At 43.1% G+C, this 18,503-nt stretch overlaps 1 protein-coding gene across 2 annotated transcripts in view; it reads left to right on the top strand.

Annotated features, from left to right (window-relative positions):
- The window catches only part of LOC147901799 (uncharacterized), a 91,656-nt gene that overhangs the window by 13,736 nt on the left and 59,417 nt on the right, over positions 1-18,503 (top strand). For both annotated transcript variants that reach the window (XM_087374509.1, XM_087374508.1), the window contains exon 3: positions 3,975-4,099. In XM_087374509.1, the coding sequence (XP_087230635.1) occupies positions 3,975-4,099 (125 nt within the window). The remainder of the gene's footprint in view (positions 1-3,974; positions 4,100-18,503) is intronic.

Below are 18,503 nucleotides of genomic sequence, written 5' to 3'. Positions count from 1 at the left end.
CTCGGGACGTGATTGGCACCCAATAAGCTTCTTGTGAAGCTCAGCTTCTACACTGCTTGCAGATTTTAGAGAAAGGCTTCATTGACCCACCTGGCAATACATGGATCCACCTCCCCCATTCCTTGAGGATATTGATTGGGCAGTTTAGTGTCTTATCGCATCGATTATGCATTGAGAGCGGGTGGGGGGGTTAAGGGCATACCTAGAGAGGGTTGCATTTGTACTCTCTTTGATTGGTAGGAGATCCAATTGTAGAAGCCTTTCGCTTTTAGATGCCATGTGTACTATGAGTCGTCACCATTGTCTCGTCAGGGATGGTTTTAGAACCCTCTCTAGTTTCTTGTCTTACCCAGATCAGAGATGCCTAGTGACTTTCATTCATGAGGGCATCCGACACAGAGAGCATTTTCTAATGACACATAGGCGAGATCAGGGTATACAACCATGCTTCATGGTCACTCACGAAGTTGTTTTGGGACACATCGTTTCTCAACATGGAATTGCAACTGACATGGACAAAATCAAAATCATTATGGAATGGCCTCCTCCTACAAATTCCCAAGGCGTACATGTCTTTATGGGACATGCTGGCTATTATAGAAGATTTATCTTGGGGTATGCCGTGATAGCCAGACCACTTTACAAATTATTAGTGGAATTCTTATGGACAGAAGAGTGCGACCAAGCCTTTGAGCTTTTAAAGTGGCGCCTAATCCTAGCACCCATCCTTATATCTCCCAATTGGGATATTGATTTTCATGTTCATATACTGATGGCTCCAAGTATGCAATTGGGAGTGTGCTTTGCCAACCTGGTGGACATAAGAAAGACTACCCATTCTACTTTGCCAGTCGACAACTCAATGATGCAAAGATCAATTATACCACCACAGAAAGAGAAGTCCTAGCAATGATATATAGTGCTAAGAAATTTCGACACTATCTATTGGCAAATGACTTTGTCTTCTACACCGACCATTAAGCATTGCTTTATCTTGTGAACCGTCCGTGTACAACAGGAAGAATAACCAAATGGCTATCACTGTGTCTTTCTAGCCGGATAGCATGGACCATTAGGTCGTAGGGAGATGAGGTCCATAGTGAGAGATGACAAACTCACCAGTGCGGATTGATGCACAAAGTAGGCTTGGGGAGCTTCTCTCCATGTTCATTAGACCAAAGGCAGAAGTGACGGGGATGACCGGCTTGTCTACACATCAAAGATACCGCAAACCTACACTGCCAATTCTCTGTCATAGATTTTATGCCGCCGTTCCAGCCTTGTATATCACCAGGCTCCCTCTTGGGCTTGACCCCTCCGCTAGCCTCCAGAGGATCATTATAATGAGGCCACACCACAACTTCCGTCCTCTCCATGGGCTCAGACATTTTGATGTATGAGTGTTTCTATGATGCATTTGATTTGTCTTTGGTGTTGATGATTGCTTAGAGGCTCTACCCATTCAGCTCATTCTATTAGGATTTTTCAGTCTCATAGACCCTTCAGTTTTTCAAAGACTTATAATAGACCCCGAATATTGGTCAATTTATACAGGAAGGGAGACAACAACGCAGAAGTACATATGTACACCTATAGCAGTACATAAACGGAGGGCTTTAGCCTCACTTCGCACCCGATCACACCAGCTGCAAATAGAAACAGGGGGATGGAAAAAGATGCCAAGGGAGAGTAGAATATGCCAACTATGTGATCAAGGTATGGTTGAAACAGAAGAACACATGGTAATGATATGCCCTCACTATGCACACATTAGGGAAGAGTTCAATCACCTCCTTGAGGGACATAACAAACTGGCTGATTTGCTGCATAAAGGGTCACCTTCAGCTTTAGGAACATTTGTGTATAAGCTCTTCAAGCATAGGAATCCACCTGAATCCTAGAAGGTGGTTTCTCTTTCCACCCTCCCATCTTCGGGAGGAGCTTTCATGTACTTGTGATATTGTATTGCTCAGGTCCCATAGGCCGGTTTTGGTCTTCAGAGGACGATAATATATTCTTCTTCTTCTTCTTCTTCTCTCTCAGACGGTAACATATCTTCAAAGGGTTTGGGCTTTGCCTAGTTGGAGACTACCGAGGCTAGCTCTAGAGTCATCCACATGACCAACCAAGAGAGGGGTTCGCATGGCCAAGTATACACATATATCTAGAAGGTTTTCTAGTCAACGTATTCAGATTAACCGGCTTGCTCCTTCCAGTACAGCTTGGATGCCCCATTCCCCCTGCTCCCACCAGATAAGGTCAACCGTATCATAACGCTTGGATCTACTCGAGCTCTACACGTCATGGAGGGGGGGGGGACCAGGAGTTTTACTAAGATTCAATTCGAATTGCGACCACTTCTTGAGAGTATTAGATGATGAGGTGATTATCAGATCCCAGTACTTGGAGGATAGACGAGTCTCACATGCACTGAGGATTGCCATTGGACAGATGCTGATCTCGTCACATCAGTTGAGGATCGATGCAAGGACAGCCGCATGCATACCTAGGGAGCAATGGATTTGGATGTTATTCCCACTAGAGGAGGTGGAGATAGAGGAGCATGTCCTATGCACTTGCCTAGTCTATTATGGGATTTGTGGACAACACCACGCCTCTCTCTTGTTCCATGACAACTCTGCGTGAGCTGTACCAGATTGAGATGCGGTGACACAGAGAGACCCTACCTAGACAGGTTAGTCAACGGGAGATGACAGTGCCACAGGAGACAAGGATAGATCGAGCACAGCGACATGTCACAGATTTCTATGCGTTTGAGTGAGCCCTAGGACATAGTGGACCGGAGGAGGAGGAGCTAGCTGACATGAGGGCAGAGTTGATCAGTGGGAAGAGTCGATGTAGAGCTGCAAAACTAGTGACACGGTGACCAGATACGATGCAGAGGCTGACCAGAGCATGCATGATGGAGGTCCAGCCTCTCAACTCTCCTTAGAGGGGACCATTAGAGTCGAGGTGTCACTCTCGACATGGCTCACCGGATCTAGAGATCATTGAGACCACGCCCCCCGCCACATCGAGAGATGACTCGACAACAAGCACATATCTTCGCATCCCAGTGGAGGGCTGCCATTGCACCTAGTTTTGGTACTAGCTTTGAGTTTTGAGCTTTTTATATTCTTAGGGTTGCATTCAGCAATGGCCCTAGCGAGCCCTTTGCCTCACCCCACAATGGCTTGTATGTGTTACTCTTTTGGTTAACTCTGGCTCATAGGCTTGTGAGGCATCGTGAAGACATAAATATATCTTGTTTTCTTTCTTTCTATCTCTTCCTCCCTTTGGCTTTTACAAAGTGATGGGTTTGCTAGAAAGTTTCCGAAAACCCTAACAGAATTTTTATTGATGAATGCATAAGCTTTGCTTACCTTACAAAGGTGTTTTTGTTTTCTATTTTTGATTATGTTTTTGTGTACATATATTCTCACATTAGTTTCCTATATAAGACTTAATATCAAACCAAGGTGAGCGATCAAGCATATTGGTTACAACAAATTCCACAACCATTCATCGAAAAGCATGCTTTGTTTGGATGTGACACATCTTAAATTTCTTTGACTTTAAGCAGATTTTTCAATGCGATTTTGTACCTTAGTGTAATGTGCTCTTAATTAAGTCTTATTCTTTGTTGCTCCAAATGCTCAAGTTTTTGAGCTTGTCTAGGGCTGCGACCTCCAAATCTCCAAAACACTGATTTATCACTCAGCTGTCTCCAAAAATAATAATTTAATATGGCAGAAATGGAATGCGGAAACTTGACACGTATGTTTAGATCAAAACTGTATCTTTAGGGTGGTTCAATGTATGGAAATCTTCTTTTAGCTCTTTTATTTGATGCATTGGTCAGAACTACTTGATCTCCACATAGACAAACAAGGGTTGATGAAAGAAGTATGGTGGTACAATCTCAAACTGTTGAACTCTCTTAGCGATTGTGTGTCTGTGTTTTTCTGGTTCAGGCAGGAAATATTCTTGTCGATGGCAATGGTGCGGTAAAGTTGGGAGATTTTGGTGTCTCTGCATGCATGTTTGATACTGGTGACAGGCAACGATCAAGGAATACTTTTGTTGGAACCCCATGCTGGTGCTTTTGTGCTCCTCTTCCACTTTTCTCTGTTGTATTGTCTGATGTAGATTGCATAAGTTTTGTTAATTTTGACATCAATTGGTGGCATAATGCTGTACAAGGAGTTACAATATTTTGTAGAATTATATTGTCTTTCTTATTCAGAAGACTGTTGTTGATTCTTCTCCTCTTGCATTGGTAGCTGTAGATGGGGGAACCAAAAGGAAAAGCTGAAATTCTAAAAGGAGGGGAAAATTTTGCGTCTCCTCATTTTGTAAAATTATCATGTCTTTCTCACACAGCAGACTGTGTTAATTCTGCAAGGCATGTTCTCTTACATTGGTACTGTAGATGGGGGAACAAAAAGAAAAAGATGAAATTCTAAAAGCGGGACAATTTTGCTTAGAAATGGAATTGACTGAATTGTTGACCTTGCAGTACGAGAGAATTTGGAAGGAAAGAGAGAGATTGCTGGGTATCAATCAGACTTTAATTTATGCTTTGCTTGCCGAATATCCACATACAACTGACAGGGTATTTTGTAATGCTACTTTGGAGAATCCCTATTCCACACCTTGAGATATCTACATGCTCTACCCTTGATGACTGAAGATCTACCTTTTCTGTCCTATGTGCCATAGAGGTTGTTTGTAATGTCCAACCAAGATTTAGACGCCTCCAGTAATATTCTTGTGGTGCATTGCATCAGGACATCTTGAGAGGTGATTGTGGGTACCACACAGTTATCTTTACAGAGGAAGAGGATAGTAGTTCAAGTAGGCATGGCAGTGTGAGGTATCAGCTCAATTTCATATGAAAATTTTATGGCCTGCAGTTTAGCCTTTCAGGGCTGCAACTAGCTGGAAACAATGCAATGTATACAAATGCCATTTAAGGTTCTTCTTGGTGCCATACTTTGTACTGTCAAGCTGATTCAAGTAACCTGCTTAGAATCCAAATTCTACCACACAATTCAATGGGAGAGAACATTTGTACAGCTAGTTTTTGCTATTGCTTCAAGCTTTGTAACTAAACTGTATAATTGATGTGGCACCGAATAAATAAGGTGGGGGGAAAGAGTTTTCCATGAGATGCTTGGTGGGTGTAAACATAGCAAAGCCAGCTCTCAAAACAAAACAAAACATATACTCACTATGTGGGTTTTTTCCGGATAACTAACCTTCCAGCCACAGGTTCCCTTGAACTCTCTTTTGTCTTGCTGCATAAGCTCTCTCTCTCTCTCTCTCTCTCTATCTCAGCCCTCTCCCCTCTCAGCCTCTCCCTTCAGCCCCTCTCAGCTTCTCCCTTCAGCCCCTACCTCTCCCCTTCTCAGACTCTATCCTCTCAGCCCCTCCCTCGCAGCTACATACATTCCGGACCTGGTTGGGACCGAGCAAGCTTCCAGTGAAGCTCAGCTTCTACAGAGATCACTGCTTGCACATTACATAGGAGGGTTTCATCGACCCACCAGGATATATGCAGATCCAGCTACCCCACTCATTGAGGATCTCTATTGGGCAGATCGGGGTCTCTTCACATAGACTTCGTATTGAGAGCGGTAGAGCAGAGGGCATACCTAGGGAGAGGCGCATATGCTCCTTATGTGACATGCAGGAGGTTGAGACGGAGGAGCACTTCATCTTCAGGTGCCCTATTTACTATGAGATTAGAGGGCGTTTCTATTGCCAGCCAACAGTTACCTTAGCCAGTAGCAAACACACTAACCTTGACCCCGAGTTGGGCTAAACCCCCAACCCAACCCCGAGGGTTAGGTTTAGCTACAGACAACCAATTATGGACTGGCCTACCCTCTTCTCCAATAATCCCTCAACTCCTTCAACCTCCATTAGGACTCGGTACTCTACAGTTGCAGCCATGGCACCCTCTCCTTATGCACGGAATTACCAACAAGAAGGCTCAAAACGACCCATCCTTGGGCAACATGATCAGATTTTTTATCTGCAGCAGGTGGTGAGAGAGCTACAATTGGAACTGGCGAAAGTAAAAGCTTTACTTCACATTCTGGAAGGGCTTGGTAAGCAGGCAGTAATTGATGAGGCTGTTAAATCTTGTAAGGATTCCCCCCCTACCCCGCAGCTAGTCTCTACAGTCAAAGATCTTGTTCACATTGAAGTACAAACTGCTAAGAAGGAAGTGATAAGGGAAGTGGACACCAAAGCAAGTAAGTATGATATTCAAGCAGCGATTAAAGAACACGAAGCTAGAAGTGATAATGCGCTGAAGATTAGAATAGGGAGACTCCCAGAAGATTGGTACAAAGAGGACACATATATAGTGACATATTGACAAAGATCAAAGCTTGCTTGCCCAGATGGTGATGAGCAGGATGATTAGGACTCCGGGCCAACTTCTATTATGCACTATAAAGGTCATGCAATACTTACACTAAAGTCAAAAGATATGCGGATCAAGCTTCTTTGACAATCTTACAAGTTGAAGGGTACCAAAGAAGGGTAGCAGAGGAGCTTACACAGGCTCAAATCAAGAATAAGGCAACTGAATTAGCTAAAGTCAAGGCTGTTAGAAAGGATGAAAAATGGGCAGTTTACCATGAAGGCGTAGCCGTAATTAGACAGTTTAAATCAAAACCAAAATACTCTCAGTCTTAAACCGATGTATGGCTGTTTACTCTTTCAGACTATTATGTAGGTACTCTAAAATAATGTGGGTTACTTTTGCACTCCTTGGGAGCTGCCATGTGCCCTCCCTAGAGCAGATGTACTAGAGGGTTTCTTGCTGTCCCATAGACCTTTTGGTCTCCAGTGGACGTTAATAGACTTTCTTTCTTTCTTTTTTTCTCAATATAGTGGCCTTCTTTCTTTCTTTTTTTCTCAATATAGCAGCCACCCCCCGAAGCCGACCACATCTGCTTGTTCTTTAACTTTTGCATCCCACACCATATACCGAGCACATCCCCTCACACATACATCACCTATCAAGAGATCCAAATTGAACACAAGATAGCTTCTATCTATGCTGCACACCTCTCTCCCCCTTGCCACCCATTGGATTGGTCCCATGCAACAGTTGGTAAGATGATTAGTGCAAGGCATTGCGTCGTCAACTCAGATTTGAGACCAAGCATAGGTGAAGACCAAACGAGAATATTACTGTATAGTCCATTGGAGGAAGAGGGATTTCATCCATCACAATGAGGAGGAATTACTAAACATTCAATTTAGTAGTAACTTTAATGACTTTGATAGAAGTTTCTCAAGCGGAGGTCCCTATCCTCCCCTACTGACCCATTCATCTGGCACTCGTATACACACATAGACATACACACACTTTCTGAGATCCATTATCGTCCGACGCTAGACTTCTCATAGCTGCCCTTCCCTACTCATAGCTACCCTTCCCTACTCATAGCTACCTTTCCCTACATCTTGTTCCCTTTTTACCACTGGTGGTATACAAGACCCAGTCTTCAAGTTATGAAATGCTCGAGCCAAAGATCACGAGAACTATGCACTAAGTACGTTGCATATGGTCAGTACTCTAGCTCCGATCTTAGTAAAGCTATTTAATGAAGTAGTTTGCACCAAATTCCCTTACACTTAGACTCTCATCAGCATCGTAAGGTAGGGATAACCTAGTCATTGAAGAGTCCTAGAAGGGGGGGGTAGGGGTGGGGGAGAGAGAGACACACACAGTTTATTAAAGTCTTTACCTAAAGAGTTTGCGACTGAAGAAACTAAATATAATAAGAGCTAAGGGGTAGCCACTAAGCTAGGAATCCACTCCCAAGGCTGATGTTTGAGACGAGAAGAGTGAGTAAAAAGAAAGAAATAAAGATATAGTACCGTCTTCGGAAGGCCTCATGGACCTATGAGACAAAGTACCATCCAAGGGTAACTCATACAAGCCATTGTGGGCTGACGCAAAGGGGGTGCTACAGCCCTTACTAAGTGCTTGCTAAACTCAAAACACAGTTTATTAAAGTCTTCAAAATCCTAAAGAGTTTGCGACTGAAGAAACTAAATATAATAAGAGCTAAGGGGTAGCCACTAAGCCGGGAATCCACTCCCAAGGCTGATGTTTGAGATGAGAACAACGAGTAGAAAGAAAGAAAGAAAGATATAGTACCATCTTCGGAAGGCCTCATGGGCCTATAGGCAAAGTACCATCCAAGGGTAACTCATACAAGCCACTGTGGGCTGACGCAAAGGGGTTGCTACGGCCCTTACTAAGTGCTTGCTAAACTCAAAACTCAAAACTAATCCTCGAACTCAAAATCAAATACATGGCCAGGTGCCATGGTGGCTCTCCTATGAGCTTCTTGTATCTCTATCTGTCGGGTTGTCTCTCGCTATGGCAAGGGGTGTATATCAAGAGAAGTATACCGCAGTGTCTCTGCAGGAGGGCACACCTACCTAGCATAACGGTCTATATGAGAGACATGGGGGATCCCCATAGACATCAAGGTGTTGAACCTTTTATATGTTTTCTAAGGGACCACATCTGTCAGCCGGCTGAGGATGGAAGAGATTATCTCGAGTGACAGTGGCTCCAGTGAGAGTACTTGCCATCCATAGTGAGAGTTCCTTAGACAGCCTTGGGAATAAAAATAGAGGTAATAGACAGTTTTTTGTGAATCAGGATAAAGGCAAAGCTCCAGTGGTTTCAAATGGGACTGCTTCTTCCCCTTTGCTTCCTGCTATTCAACCCTCAGCAAAAGGACCGAAACCTCCAACTGATGGATGGCAAAGTCTAAGAAAAGTTATTTCTGTTCGACAACCTCCACCCCCTCGCACTTGGAATGGTGCATCTTCTAGTGGAAACTCTCTAGAGGTCAATTCAGAAATTGGGATCACATGGGTTGCAGTGGCAGCTAGCAGAACCCTCTTCCCTAAAGAAGAGGTTGCTGCTTTGCTGTCCACTCCTTAGGCGGATGTTTCTTTCTTTTGTTTCCAAAAAATGCAAGTTGTAATTAGAGGTTATGGCAAGTCTTACATGAAGACACTGAGGGAAAGTGTTTCTCAGGCCAAATTGACTTGTCAAGACCTCACTGAACTCAGTCATCTTCGTCCATTGTCCTTGCATGAGCAAACAACACTATGCCAGGTTAGACATTGTCTTCAAATCAATGATCACAGGAAACTGGCTAAATGGGAGACTAGAGCAAGACAAAGAGCTTTTACAGATAAAGGATGCTCTTCCAAACAAATTTTTAAAAGCTTGCATCAGAAGAGATTAAAAACAAACATTTGCAGGTGCTTCTGCCTGATGGTTCATGGACTACATCAAGGTCACAACTTGCTTCTGTTTGTGTACATCATTTCTCTCAGCAGTTTGGTTCTGCAGATCCTCCCTCACAGCAGGTTTTGTCTGCATGAAACTTACTTTTACAACATGTTTCTCTTATTGTTTCCACTACTCAAGCTTTGGAATTGGAGGAACCCTTTACTAAGAGGGAATTGTCAGATGCAATCAAATCCTGTGGTAGATGGAAATCTCTAGGATGGGCTGGTCTTACAGTTGAGTTTTTTCTAGAATATTGGCCTCTTTTGAAGCATACATTGCTGCATATGGTGAACTCTGCTTGGCAAAATCAAAAAATGCCAGACACATGGAAGAGTGGTCTTGTTAAACTTCTTCCAAAAAAGCAAATTTATGAATCTTTGGCTGATTGGAGACCTATCACGCTTATGCCAGTCATTTACAAAGTTACTACCAAAATGATTGTTGATTGGCTAAAAGGTTATTTACATGATGGGTTGTATCCTGCGCAATATGGTTTTGTTCCTCGTAGGCATATCACAGATAACATTGCTAATGCTTATGTTGGAATTGAATATGCCAAATATATGTAGCAGGATGTTTTGCTTTTGCAAGTTGATATTGCCAAAGCTTTTGATACTGTTAAGTGGGACTTTATTTCATCCACTATGCAGGCCTTGGGATTTGGCACAAAAATGCAGCAAGTTATCAATTGGCTATATCAAGATAGTAAAGCTGCTTGCATACTTTTAGGGGATATTTCTACAACCTAGACTCTTGGTTGTTCTGTTCGACGAGGATGTCCCCTCAGTGCTTTACTTTCTGCCATAGCCACTCATCCTATGCTTCAATATATGGACCACCTCTTGGACAGTGGCATGTTGCACGGATTGGAAATTCCTGGCAGCCAAGCATGATCGCTCAAGCATATGCTGATGATTCTTTCTTTACCCCGAAAAATACTTAGAGCGACCTCTTCATGATTATGCAGGCTCTTTCTACATATGGTTTGGCTGCTAGTCTTTGTGTCAATTTTTAGAAATCAAAATTATTGCCATTGCATGCTAAAGATTGGCATAGTCTTTTGTGGCCTGGGGAAATTGTTCCAACTTCTCAATTGATTCGACATCTTGGCTATCCTCTAGGTTGGGGGCTCACTCGTTCTCAACAATCTGATTGGGTGCTCACAAAGTTGAGGGCGAAACTTGAATATTGGAAGCTTGCAACTTGGCCATTACATGTTCGTTTGCGAATGTAATCCATTTTGATAGCATACATACAATTCTATCTGCCTCTCATCATGTTCAATAAGGCAGATCTGGTTTCCTTTATGTCTGCTATCATGGAGATTTTTTGGTGTTCAAAAAATGGCAAGAAAAGTCTTAGATTACTCTCTATGCATCGTCTCTGCTTTCCAAAGATGCACGGGGGTTTGAACATACTCAATATTCAAATGCATATACTTGCTCACAGGGGAAAAATGATGTTGCAGTTTATGCATGGGGATCAGCCTTGGGCTTTCATGATCCGCTCTCTTTTGTTGCATATTGATACTTCTGCTTTTGGGCATTGGCAGCCTACACAGTGTGATTTCCTATTGGGCTCTATTCAAGGCAAGATCAGAGGCTGCCCTTTTGTCTCTCGTTTGCTTCTTGATTGGAAGCATATTTTATCCCACTTGGAATGCAATGGCAGAGATTCTTTGTCGGGCAATTCCTTGAGGGCTGAGAATATTTATTGGTCCAAAGTATTCCACCCTCCTTTGGCTATACAAGAACCAGGCGTTCTTATTTTCTATCTTTCAAAGGCATTTCTTTTGTGGCGGATGTACTTCAGGATGATGGCACTCTTTTATCTTTTTCTATGGCCGCTAACAAATATGGTTTGGGAGTTCATTACCGTCCTTTATGGCATCAAATTTCAGAAATGCTTCGATCGTTCTTGCTGGTGATAGGATAAAATCTGTATCAAGTTTTTGAGCATTGTATATAGCTATGGGTAGGCACATAGTTGTACACATCTAGGGTAGGTGTGGGCTTTTCGCATTCGTGGATTTTTCTTTCACAAGCATGATGGACTAATCTATAGTTTTCTGAGACAATAAAGTATGTTTTGCAGGGACTTCATGGGAAATGATGAAATGCAATATGGTTGTACTAGACTTCCAGAGCAAGGGTGTCTAGTGTGTGGTTAAGTGAAATGTTTTTGGGGTCATGTAAATCAAGTCATGAAGGGTTTCTTTATTTTATTTTTCCGAGTCAATGTGCACTTGCATGCTACGGGAATTCGACATGTTTGGGTGCCGACGTCAAGGGGCTTTTCATGTGTGTGTACAGGGGTGCATGCAAGCTTTAATGTGCATGCTAATGTGTGTGGGAATTGTGTGACTAAAGGTCCAAAATGTGCATTTAATGTGCCTTTGGGGGATATTTGCATTTTTTAAATGGGAGAGTGGTAAAATATCATTGATGAGGTGGCAAATTAGGTTGAGGTGGCTGGACTGATTGGGAAGGCATCTTGCACATGCAAGGTGGCTACGTGAAAGGATGCAGCGGAGCTTCTGGACTGTGAGCTGGAGCTACGTGAAGATGGCGGCTGGGAGCCTGATTCGGTTTTACGCTGGAAGGATCTACGATGCAAGGGGGGCTCCTTGAAGAGAAGGTTGGACGACCAGATTTGGGGAGTCTGGTAGATGAAAGAGAGGGTGTGCATAAGCGAAAGGCTGTGTGAAGGTCTACGTACGTGATAGGATGAGGAATTTCGACTGCATGCTTGGCATAGATGGATTCCAGGTGCTCCGTGATGAGGAGCTCTGTGGTACAGTCAACGCTTACTGAAGTCTTGTAAAGACTTGGCTGTAGTAGATGATGCGGGCTGGGGAAAGGACTTTGGGCAACGGATAAACTTAAAGCACGGTGGGTTCTCAGTTCTGTGGGGAAGCGTCGCTACTACCATGGAGGCTTGGGCAGAATATCTCGAGTGACAGAGAGCATGCGCTGTGAGCAACAAAGAAAGAGAGGCTGTGGTTCTTGTGAAGACAGAGAAGAGGGGGTGGTAGCGCTACTATGCAGCATGGAGTATCCTCAGTGACAGAGACTCCATAAATTCCGTATGCAAGAGATACAGGGACGAAGAAATTGCATGCTAAGGGCAATGAAACGCGACCTTCATCGATGATGGTTGTCCTAAAGGACTTGGGCACTCTTCATGGAAGAACGTGAGATTGATGCTTGCTGTAGATGTTCGTCAATCACTGGTCTTCTGCTTTGTGAGGGAAGAGAAGCTATCCTAAAGGAATTGGAAGCCTCTTTGACATGGTTGTGATCTTATGCTGATTTGATCGTGGGAGATTCCTGGGTATTGATAGAGAAGGAGAGGTGGTGGCACTGCAGCTTTGGGGAGAGTTACGTGCTGTTGTCCTTGATGGAAGCTTAGGAGTGTGGGCTGTGGGTTCATAGTATTCTGAGGCTAACTGTTCTCTGAGTTTGGGAGGGAAGTTCAGGTCTAATTTTATTTGTTTCGGGCTGTGTAGTCTTTTGGCTCTCTTTGAGTCTGTGTGATCCATGTTCAGTCAGTTTTTGTGGGGGGTTTGTCTCGGTGCCTAATACAAAGACACCTGCTCTGGAACTTGGTTCATAAGCTCATCATCTACGAGCCCACATTGCAGCTGATCCCTAATGGAGAGGCCTATATAGATGGGGGTGCACAGATTTGTGTGATTACCCAGGCTTGTGTAGAGAGATTAGGACTGAAGATATCCTGCTCCTCTAGTTATCGCAAACCACTCCAAGGTGAAGACTTTAGGGATAGTACCTGGCCTGGAGGTTGAGGCATTCAGTGTCTCATGTCGAGTGGATTGTCATGTATTGCCTGCGGGGTTGGGAGCCTATCCTTTGATTCTTGGAAGGCCGTGGTTGAGGAAGGTAGGTGCAATTCAGAATTGGCAGAGAGGAATGTTTTCTGTACATACGAATGGGAAGAAATTGAATTTTGATATGGTAAACAGGGCTGCAGTTTCAGATTCAGCAAGTGAAGAGGAAGAGAGAAGTGAAATCAACAGTGAGAATGAGAGCTCAATGACTTCAGAAAGTGATGAAGGAACAATAGCATTGGTGGATTTGGTAGATGAGGATTCACAGGTGGATTTTGTGGGGGCAGTAGGGTTTGGTGAGGAAGAGGTGGATAGGTTTGAGGTTATCGAGGATTTGATGCAGCCCAAATGTTCTCAAGAATCAACCCAGGTGTTGATTGAGCAATCATTGAATCCTGATCTCAATGTTGAGGAGAAAGAAGAATATTTGAAGATGTTGCAGAAATACCCCAATTTGTTTATCACCTCTTATGAGGAGATCAGTGGATTTAAAGGGAAGCCTCGAGGATTGAGCTGAAGGAAGGTGCCAAACCTGTTTTTCAGAAAATAAGAAGATTAAGCCCAGAACAGAGAGATGTGCTGTGGTCATAGTGCCAAAAGGTGTGGACAAATGGAGAGTCTGTGTCGATTACAAGCCTTTGAATGCAGTGACAAAGAGAAACCGCTATCCTCTGCCTTTTCTGGATGATATTCTTGATAAAGTGGCGGGTCATGAAATGTAGAGCTTGTGTGACGGATATTCAGGGTACTTCCAGATAGCCATAGCCCAGGAAGATCAAATCAAGACTACCTTCATTACCTCCTGGGGCTGTTTTTGTTACAGGAAAATGCCTTTTGGAGTTACCAACGGCCCCTCGCACTATCAGAGAATTTTATTACCTTTCTTGGATAAATTTCGTAAAGTGTTTATTGATGACATCTATGTCTACAGTGGAATAAGGGAGCACTGTGGCAAGCTGGATCAGGTATTCTATGAGATTGATACTAATGGTGGTCAATTAAATCTTAAGAAGACTCAGTTAGCTCAAACCAGCATTAAAATATTGGTGCATATTGTATTTGAGAATGGGATTGAGCCAAATCCAGGTAAAGTAAAAGCTTTATTTATGCTGTCCTCTCCTGAGAATACCAAGCAGTTGCATACCTTTCTCCAGAAGGTGAAGTATCTGTTGAGATTTATTCATATGTTATCTTAGATTTTGTATCCTCTTCAGCAGGTGGTAAAATCTAAGCCTCTGAAATGGACGACAGAGAGTGAAGAGGTGTTTGAGGCAGTTAACCTTGACTCATATTTCAAGTGTAAAGCCACCAGATTATTCCAGGACTTTTTATGTGAATCCATCCGTAGGACCAGATGCTATTGGTGCTATTCTTTTGCAAGTAGGGAGAGGGTTCCAGATATATGAGGTGAGTCTATTATGCCAGTAAGGTGAAGAGTGAAGTAGAGAGGAAGTATTCAGCAGGTGGTAAAATCTAAGCCTCTGAAATGGACGACAGAGAGTGAAGAGGTGTTTGAGGCAGTTAACCTTGACTCATATTTCAAGTGTAAAGCCACCAGATTATTCCAGGACTTTTTATGTGAATCCATCCGTAGGACCAGATGCTATTGGTGCTATTCTTTTGCAAGTAGGGAGAGGGTTCCAGATATATGAGGTGAGTCTATTATGCCAGTAAGGTGAAGAGTGAAGTAGAGAGGAAGTATTTAGTGGCTGAATTGGTCATGGCTAGCCTCTTGTATGCTTGTAGGAGATTTCGGTCTTATCTATTGTCCAAACCTTTTGTGGTTCTCACCTCATGTTCACTATTGCCTCATATGTTGAATAGTACAAACATCTCTAGGAGCAGGATTAAATGGATAGTAGAGTTACAGGAGTACTCTTTTACCTTCTTGGTTGAGAACTCTACCAGAGCTTCCTTGGCTGATCTCCTCACCTATAAGGAAGGACCTATTTTAGTTGAAGATGTGGAGAAGAACACTGACATGAATGAAGAAAAAGTACTAGAGGATGCATTTGTTTTACACTTTGATGGATCTTACAAAAAAAGTTTAAATAAAAGTACAGGAGGAATTGTCATTTATGATCCTAGAGGAAAGGAGATTCGGAAAATGGGAATTCAGCTCGAAGCCAACAGTAATAATGAAGCTGAATATGCAGCCCTCTTTGAAGGTTTGAAAGTATGCATTAGTCTGGGTATAAAGAGACTCATGATTAAGGGAGATGCTTTGTAGGTTGTGAAGCAAATTTTAGGTATCTGGAAGGTTAAGCATGTTCATTTGAAGAGATGGATAAGCGCGGTGAAGAAACTGTTAAATCAATTGGATGCCTGGACACTCCAGCATATTGAAAGAGGTAAGAATGTAAATGCACATGATGCTGCGCAGGAAATTACAGCAGCTTATGTTGATGCAATAGGAGTGCAGGAGCCCTTATACAAAGGAAGGGAGACATTAGCTTGTGAGAAAAGCTTCCTGCTAACTGGTAAAGTGCCTGAAGAAGTTCCAAAACAAAGAAAATACAGATTTATTAAAAGCTGTACTTATTATTGTCTGATAGATGATGTTCTTTACATGAAAGGGGCTGATCTGGTGCTTAGAAGAATTCCCTGGCATGAGGAAGTTTTTCATATTCTACAAGCTAATCATGAGGGAGTATGTGGAGGACATTTCAAAATCATGCTGAGGAAAATACTTACAGAAGGGTATGTGTGGCCATCCCTCCAGAGAGACATAAGACATTGGTGCAGGTCATGCCTACAGTGTCAGCAGATGAGTAAGAGGATCTTACATCCAGAACTCAGAAATATCATGCTTGCTTATAATATTTTTGAGAAATGGGAAATAGATGCCATCGGTCCTCTACCCATGACAGCCAGGGGAAATTGTTATGTGCTGACAGCTGTGGATTATTTGACGAGATGGGCTGAAGCACGAGCAGTACGGGCTGTCAATACGAAATCTGTATGTAAATTTGTGTATGAGGATATTTGCTGTAGATTTGGTGTGCCACTAGAGTTGCTTTCTGATAGAGGTCTAGGTTTCAGGAGTGAACTGATGGATTTATTATGTGGAAAGCTGAAGATTAAACACAGATATGCAAGTCCCTATTATCCCCAATGTAATGGGATGAATGAAAAATTTAATGGTGTGTGTACTAATATCATGGGAAAGATCATGAGAACACATGAGAAGGAGTGGGACCTTGCTTTGCACTGGGCTTTATGGGCTTACAGAGTTGCAGTAAAAGAAGGCACCCAGTTTTCACCATTTCATCTTGTTTACGAGAAAGAAGCTCTATTACCCTTGGAAGTAGAAATTCCTGCATTACAGAATGAAGATAAACGAGGATTCAAATTTTACTTTCCAGAACCGGTTATTGGATTTGCAAGAAGCACAACTAGATAGACGAAAGGCGGTGGAACATTATGCTTTAATTCAAGAGGAGAATTAGAAGAGAGCAAACAGGAAATTCAGGGATAAGAAAATCGAGAAGGGTGATCTAGTTTTGAGATACAACAGTAGTCCGGATTCTACCTTCAAGAAGAAATTTGTGACCAAATGGAATGGACCTTTTCGTGTGACGAAGAAATTCAAAAATGGCTCATATCAACTTGAGGATTTCGATGGTCAACAGCATAAGAATAGAGGGCTTCAAACTAAAGAAATACTTTCATAGGATCATGAGTGTGGGCAGCTGTGGACCTACTATGATGAAATCAGACAAGCCGGAAGACCTCATGGATGAGGATATCTCTGAAGAAATGCAAATCTTATATACTTCTATCTGCAAGACATGAATGTCTGCAGACTTGGGGATGGGCAAAATGATAGGACAAAATCTGTATCAAGTTTTTGAGCACTGTATATAGCTGTGGGTAGGCACATAGTTGTACACATCTAGGGTAGGTGTGGGCTTTTGGCATTTGTGGATTTTCTTTCACAAGCATGATGGACTAATCTATAGTTTTTTGAGACAATAAAGTATGTTTTGCAGGGACTTCATGGGAAATGATGAAATGCAATGTGGTTGTACCAGACTTCCAGAGCAAGGGTGTCTAGTGTGTGGTCAAGTGAAATGTTTTTGGGGTCATGTAAATCAAGTCATGAAGGGTTATTTTATTTTATTTTTCTGAGTCAATGTGCACTTGCATGCTACGGGAATTTGACATGTTTTGGTGCCCACGTCAAGGGGCTTTTCATGTGTGTGTACAGGGGTGCATGCAAGCTTTAATGTGCATGCTAATGTGTGTGGGAATTGTGTGACTAAAGGTCCAAAATGTGCATTTAATGTGCCTTGGGGGGATATTTGCATTTTTTAAATGGGAGAGTGGTAAAATGTCACTGATGAGGTGGCAAATTAGGCTGAGGTGGCTGGACTGATTGGGAAGGCATCCTGCACATGCAAGGTGGCTACGTGAAAAGATGAAGCGGAGCTTCTGGACTGTGAGTTGGAGCTATGTGAAGATGGCGGCTGGGAGCTGATTCGGTTTTATGCTGGAAGGATCTACGATGCAAGTGGGGCTCCTTGAAGAGAAGGTTGGACGACCAGATTTGGGGAGTCTGGTAGATGAAAGAGAGGGTGTGCATAAGTGAAAGGCTGTGTGAAGGTCTACTTACGTGACGGGATGAGGAATTTCGACTGCATGCTTGGCATAGATGGATTCCAGGTGCTCCGTGATGACGAGCTCTGTGGTACAGTCAGCGCTTACTGAAGTCTTGTAAAGACTTGGCTGTAGTAGATGATGCGGGCTGGGGAAAGGACTTTGGGTGACGGATAAACATAAAGCATGGTGGGTTCTCAGTTCTGTGGGGAAGCGTTGCTACTACCATGGAGGCTTGGGCAGAATATCTCGAGTGACAGAGAGCATGCGCTGTGAGCAACAAAGAAAGAGAGGCTGTGGTTCTTGTGAAGACAGAGAAGAGGGGGTGGTAGCGCTACTATGCAGCATGGAGTATCCTCAGTGACAGAGACTCCATGAATTCCGTATGCAAGAGATAGAGGGACGAAGAAATTGCAGGCTAAGGGCAATGAAACGCGACCTTCATCGATGATGGTTGTCCTAAAGGAGCTGGGCACTCTTCGTGGAAGAATGTGAGATTGATGCTTGTTGTAGATGTTCGTCAATCACTGATCTTCTGCTTTGTGAGGGAAGAGAAGCTGTCCTAAAGGAATTGGAAGCTGATTTGATCGTGGGAGATTCCTGGGTATTGATAGAGAAGGAGAGGAGGTGGCACTGCAGCTTTGGGGAGAGTTACGTGCTGTTGTCCTTGATGGAAGCTTAGGAGTGTGGGCTGTGGGTTCATAGTATTCT

This window comes from Dipteris shenzhenensis, chromosome 5, assembly GCF_047967505.1.
Source record: "Dipteris shenzhenensis isolate YYH24624 ecotype China chromosome 5, Dip_SZ_1.0, whole genome shotgun sequence".
NCBI lineage: Eukaryota > Viridiplantae > Streptophyta > Polypodiopsida > Gleicheniales > Dipteridaceae > Dipteris > Dipteris shenzhenensis.
Note: the sequence above shows the minus strand (reverse complement) of the source record. Positions and strands in the feature narration are given on the sequence as shown.